The 6,078-nt window shown below is 41.9% G+C and overlaps 1 protein-coding gene and 1 long non-coding RNA gene across 5 annotated transcripts in view; one reads left to right on the top strand and one right to left on the bottom strand.

Moving 5' to 3' along the window:
• Positions 1–486, bottom strand: part of Larp4 (La ribonucleoprotein domain family member 4) — a 63,338-nt gene extending 62,852 nt beyond the window's left edge. For 3 of the 4 annotated variants that reach the window (XM_008851625.3, XM_029555264.1, XM_017802826.2), the window contains exon 1: positions 278–486. In XM_008851625.3, the coding sequence (XP_008849847.1) occupies positions 278–295 (18 nt within the window). In that variant the 5' untranslated portion in view covers positions 296–486. The remainder of the gene's footprint in view (positions 1–277) is intronic. The other variant, XM_008851626.2, reaches the window with a different exon arrangement.
• A 743-nt stretch (positions 487–1,229) lies between these two features.
• Positions 1,230–6,078, top strand: part of LOC115067447 — a 14,936-nt gene continuing 10,087 nt past the window's right edge. The window contains exons 1-2 of the long non-coding RNA XR_003846864.1: positions 1,230–1,289; positions 2,640–2,766. This is a non-coding gene — a long non-coding RNA (uncharacterized LOC115067447). The remainder of the gene's footprint in view (positions 1,290–2,639; positions 2,767–6,078) is intronic.

The following is a 6,078-nucleotide window of genomic DNA, read 5'->3' as shown; positions in this document are numbered from 1 at the left end:
GGTCTCCCCGGCGCCTCTCGCCGCCTCGGGGAAGCCCAGGGCCCGTCGCCGACCACCTACCCCGCCGCGGGAGCGCCCCCACCCCGGCCGCCCCGCAGCTTCCAGCATGGAGAGCGCCCCGCCAGCCGGCGGGCCTGCACAGCCTAGGTGCTGTGTCAGCCTCTCGGCCGGTTCCGCGGCGTGTACGGCCTGGAAAGTCACATGGCGGTGGGACCGGCCCGCGCCCCCAGCACTTCAGCGTCCCTCAGAGCAGGATGAGACGTCCCAAGACGCTCACCTCTACGAAGAGCAACATGTCTACTTCTCAGCCCGATCGCTCCCGCCGCCGCGACTCCAACGGACTCACAGGCCCGGGCCCCAGGCGGTAGTATAAGGACACTCGCCTTGCCCCTCCACCCGGCAGTGGACCCGGCTCCTCCCCCACCGTCAGCCGTCTGCGGCCCGACCCGCCCAGTCCCGCCTCCCTTGAGATAAACAACTGTTTCCGGGTCCAGAGACAAACTGCTTCCGGGAGAAGAGCGCGCCCTCAGCGTGTTCGCTCTGACACTCTTCCGGCAGCGCAGCGGAACCGAGTCTTTGCTCTGTGTGGAGCTCAGCGAGCCGCTCAGAAGGTGGCGCCGTTCTGTGCCACCGGGTTGTGTAAAAGTCTTCCGCCGAAAATCCTATCTGCCAAAACAGCCATAGTCCTAATTCCGCGGTTCTCGTAGCCAAAAAATAGATCTGACTAAAAGGCGACTTCGTGGGAAGTGTGCTTAGCTCCGGACTCTGCTGAAAATGTACCGACTCCCAGAAAAAAACGCGGAGAAAATTGTAATAGCAATTGTAACAGCTACTCTGTTAAATGCATATCATGTGCCTGGAACTGTTCTAAGCATTTCACATGAATTAGTCTTAAATTGAGCCTATGCAATAAATTTCGTTATTATCCTCATTTTTCTTGAAGGAGCCCTGAAGGAGAACCGGTTTCTCTTATAAACACCTTTCGAGAACTTTGCTCCAGGCTCCTTGGAATCAGGTCTCCTGAATAATACCACTGTACCTTACTATACATGGTGCTACTGCTGATTAGTAATAGTCTAGATAGCGTCTTTGTTGGTATTCTTTCATACTCAAAATATAATAGAGATCATTCTAAAATTTATACTTTTTTTGTTGTTTTTTTGTTTTGTTTTGTTTTGTTTTTTGTAGAGAGGGTCTAGCTATCCTGGAACTTGTGTTTAGACTAGGCTGACCTCGAATGTGACCTGAATGACCTGCTTGTCTCTGCTTCCTAAATGCTGGGATTAAAGGTGAGCAACACCGTGCCTGGTTCAATTTTTTTTTTTTTTTTTTTTGGAGGCAGGGTCTCCCTGTAGCCCCAGCTATCCTGGAACTCGCTATGTAGATGCCCTTGAACTCACAGAGATCTGCCTGCCTCTACCTGGGATTAAAGGCGTGAGCCACCACGCCCGGCCCTTCATTCAATTATTTTTAAAAACATCTTGTACGCTTTCATTTTCATCAACTTTTGCTTGTTTTCAAGACCTTCCCATTTTCTATTCTTAAGTATGTGTAACTGGGTGTGGTTTTATGTTCATAAATGCAGTGCCCTCAGAGGCCAGAAGCAAGGAATCCCTCTGAAGCTAGAGTTACTGGCAGTTGTGAGCTGCCGGATGTCGGAACTGAACTGTGGACCCAGAGGGCCACAGAGCAGGACCCCCTTAAGAGCTCAGCCATCTCCAGACCAAGATTTCTATTATTCTATGATTCCTTTGCTTTGCCTCAAAGGAAACGCCTCACTTAGATACGAAATTCTTCCCACCAATCTGATTTCCAATAAACTCATTACTTTTTCTCTTTTTCTTTTTTTAAAAAAAATTTGATTTATTCCGGGTGTGGTGGCACATGCCTTTAATCCCAGCATTCGGGAGGCAGAGGCAGGTAGATCTCTGTGAGTTCAAGGCCAGCCTTGTCTACATAGTGAGTTCCAGGACAGCTGGGGCTACAAGAAGACCCCGTCTCAAAAAGACAAAAAAAATAAATTTTGATTTATTATTTTCATTTTATAAGAATGAGTGTTTTGCCTGCATGTAAGTGTACCCCTGTGTCCAGAGGAGGTCAGAAGAGAGCATCACCTGAACTGGAGTTATAGACAATTATTAGCCACCATTTGGGTGCTGGGAATCGAACCCAAGTCATCAGCTGTGTTCCACCATGCCCAGCTAAGAACACAGCTATTTCTCTAGCCCCTTCTTTCTTTCTTTTTTTTCCTTTTTATTTGTTCCTTCTTTCTTTTTTTAAGGCAGGGTCTCACTATGTAGTTCTGGCTAGCCTGGAACTCACTATGTGCTCCAACTGACCTTGAACTCACAGAGATCCACCTACATCTACGTCTCTTTGGGGGCTGGGATTAAAGTGGTGAAACTCTAGTTACTTTATCTCAATGGTTAAACTATCCCTTTGTGTCTAAGATAAAACCTCTTTAGCACTTACCTCCAAAGCCGTGGCTCAAGGGTGTCTTCCCTGCCTGCGGTACCTTAATTTGTCAATCAACCATCTTTTTCCATAAGGTTTTCCCAAAGACTCCACTTTCCAAAGATCTTATCTTCATATTTTTTTTGTTTAGCACTGTATGCTCTTAATTTTTTTTCCTTTTTCAGTTTCTTTGCAAGAACACAGTCTTCTCCGTTGAGGATAAATCACATATTGCAAGAATACAGTCTTCTTCGTTGAGGATAAATCACAGCTGCATAACAAAATCTTGACAAATGCTTTTCCAATTGTAAGGTAAGACTTTTTAAATTTGCCTTAAGAAGTCTTCATTTCCAGCTGCTGATGAATTCCAGGCTGCATGAAATATACAAGAGAAAAACAGGGAGAAATAATACCAAATTAGTTTAGTTTGACAATTATTTTGGTTGCTTTGTGAATGCCTACCCTACTAGAGTAAACAAAGTTGTTCTTGTATTTTTTTGTTTTTCTTTTTGTAAAAGTTTTTTTAAGGCTTTTATGATCTGATATTATCAACAAAATATTTAAATAGGTGACTTGATAATGATAAGTATTTTAATTATATCTTACTTTTATAAAAATAAATAATTCTCCATGGCAGTGATCTTTTCAGAAAACTTGAAGTTCTTGAGTAAAATTCTGTGAGTTATGATCTATAGGAAAGAGGAGGAGTTTCTGACTGCAGTAAAAATGAAGTTTTTTTTTTTTTTTTTTTTTTTTTTTAACAATCAAAGAAAGTACTCTGGACCTTGGGAAATAAATATCTATAAGGAGAGATGTCCACTTTTAGTCAGTCTCTCTGGAAGAACTGATGAAGAATATGCCATATGGGAGAAAAACAAAAGTAAAATATAGTATCTGGTCTTGAGAACATTGCCAACTAGTAGAGAGAACCAAACAATAGGTGTACTTCAACTACATAAGGATTATTTTTAGAAAGCTTACAAAGTTATTTGGGAATCACTTAATATTGGTTTTGTTGTTGTTGTTTGGTTGGAGTTTTTTTTAAAATTTTATGTGTATGCGTGTATTGCCTGTATGTAGGTAAGTGTACCCATGTCGTGCAACGCCCTTGGAAGTCAGAAGAGGCTGTCGGATCCCCTGAGACTGGAGTTACAGACAGTTGATAGCTGCCATGTGGGTGCTGGGATTCGAACCCAGGTCTTCTACAAGAACAACCAGTTTTCTTAACCGATGAGCCATCTCTCCAGGCCCGTTTGGTTGGTTTTGAGACAGGGTCGTCCTGTAGCCCCAACTGGCCTGGAACCAGGTTGGCTTTGATCACAGAGATCTGCCTTCCTCTGCCTCCCAAGGGCTGGGATTAAAGGCTGTGCCATCACATCTGGCTTTAATTTTTTTTTAAAGACAGGCCCTCACTCTGTTGTCCAGGCTGGACTTGAACTCTCAGCTACCCTCCTGCCTCAACACCTGAGCACTGGAATGACAAGCATGAACCCACCATGCTTAGCTGACAATGACATCTTAAGGAGAGAGGAAAACACTGAATTTGATCCATATGTCTTGATTATCTTTAAAAGACAACAACATTTGGGCCTGGTAGAGCAGGCCTATAATCCTAGACACTTGGGAGTCTGAGGCAAGAGGATCAAAAGTTGAAGACTGAGGCTGGCAAGATAGTTCAGCTGGTAAAGACATTTGTTGCCAAGCCTGAACAACCTGAGTTCAATCCAAGGGACTCACATGGTGGAAGGAGAGAACTGACTTCAACAAGCTGTCCTCTGACTTAATAAAGCCAATTTAACACACACACACACACACACACACACACATATATATATATATATATAAATTTAAATTCAAGGTCTGCCTCGTCTACAGGGTGAATTTAAGCCCAGCCAGGTAACTAAGTAAGAATTGCCTGAAAAGGAAAAGGAAATGGAAAAAAGGGGTGGGGGGAGCCAGGTATATAGCAGAGTACTTGTGTAGCATGCAGGAGGCCCTGGAATTCAATCACAATACTGTAATGGAGAGAGGGAGGGAGGGAGGGAGGGATGGAGGGAGGAAAAAATAGAAAAGCAATTACTCCATGATTCAGGCTTTTCTTTCTCTGAAAAACTAAAACAGCTAAATTGTATTCTACATAAATTTTACAAGGACTTATCATAGGACTAATTTTGCAATGTTTCCAACAAAGAATCAGCATAGGAAGTTTTTATCAAGATCTTAATACAATTTGTAAAAAAAAAAATTAGAAATAACCTATAAAACGATACTATAAAGTTTGTGAATACAGATATATGCAGTAAAACTCTGCAAAGATAATCTGGGTCAGATAATCCCAAATAATGATTGTCATTGCCTCTAAAATGGGACAGGGAAAAAGAAATCTGGGAAGAACAACAAAGGGGGATTTAACTTTATTCCTAATGCTTTCCCTTGGCCAAGCATGGCCATGCATACCTGGAATCCCTGTACTTGGGAGGCTGAAACAGAAGGAGTCAAGGTCAGTCGAGGCAACGTATCAAGGCCTATCTGAAAAAAAAAAAAATACTGAGACAAAAAATAAAAGAGGAAAACTAGCTAGGGGTGGTTGTACACACCTTTAACCCTAGTACTCTGGAAGCCCAGGCAGATCGATCTCATGAGCAGAGGCTAGCCTGGTCTATATAGGCAGTTCTAGGCCAGCTGGGGCTAGAGAGAAACCCTGTCACAAAAACAAAAACAAAAAGAGGCAAACTCCAAAATATCTGAAACAAAATATAACAAATGTTAATTTTTTTTATTCTAGATGCTAAGCACATAGACACTTGTTTTATTTTGTTGTTTTTTATACTAAAAAAGGAATCTACATAGCTAACAAAACCACCCTGTCCTTTAGCTGCTCAGTCCCCCAAATATTTTCACCTTCTCTGCACTCAGAACTCCAAAAGCACACCTTTTCTCCAGTAGAAAGCAGCTGCTAATGTTCCCTCCAATTTTTTGAGTCACCTATGAAACTTCAAAGCCTTCTTGTCAGGTTCCTTGAAAAACAATAGGTAGGCAAACCCCCGATACTCATCTAAATATCTTTTATGTTATCATAGGCTAGGAAAGGTTAGGGGTTAGATGAGGAAGTTATAACCCACTATTCTAATACAGACTTTAAAAGATTTAAGCAAAACCCCACAAAGAAAGAAAAACCAACAGTTACATTTCTTACTCTAGATCTTGAATTCGAACACCTAGGATTCGTTCGTTAAGGCAGAACGATGTTTTCTATTTCTTTTTTTAAAATTTTTAATAACTACATGATTAGAAAAACAGCTTTAACATATTCAATAGCACACTCCAGAGCAAGAGTACATCTCTTTTACAAGAGGGTGCAAGTCTCTAGGTTCACAGTTGAATTAATACAGTTATACAGAGTTGAACTCAGTATAAGCCCTGTAAGACATAAAACTGAATGAGTTTTTAACCTTTAAAAAAGATCTCCATTTCATTTTAGAATATATTGTTCCTTGCAGAAAGACTCATTGTTTTTGCTACTAACACTGATATGTTGGTGCATGCATCTCTAATCTGTATGTAACTGTTTATTACTAGTCATAATCGGTTGCACTTGGATCCTTGGCACCTGTGTATGTCTAT

This window comes from Nannospalax galili, unplaced genomic scaffold, assembly GCF_000622305.1.
Source record: "Nannospalax galili isolate Female #2095 unplaced genomic scaffold, S.galili_v1.0 scaffold3006, whole genome shotgun sequence".
Lineage (NCBI taxonomy): Eukaryota > Metazoa > Chordata > Mammalia > Rodentia > Spalacidae > Nannospalax > Nannospalax galili.
The sequence above is the reverse complement of the archived record's forward strand: the minus strand, read 5'-3'. Positions and strand labels throughout refer to the sequence as shown.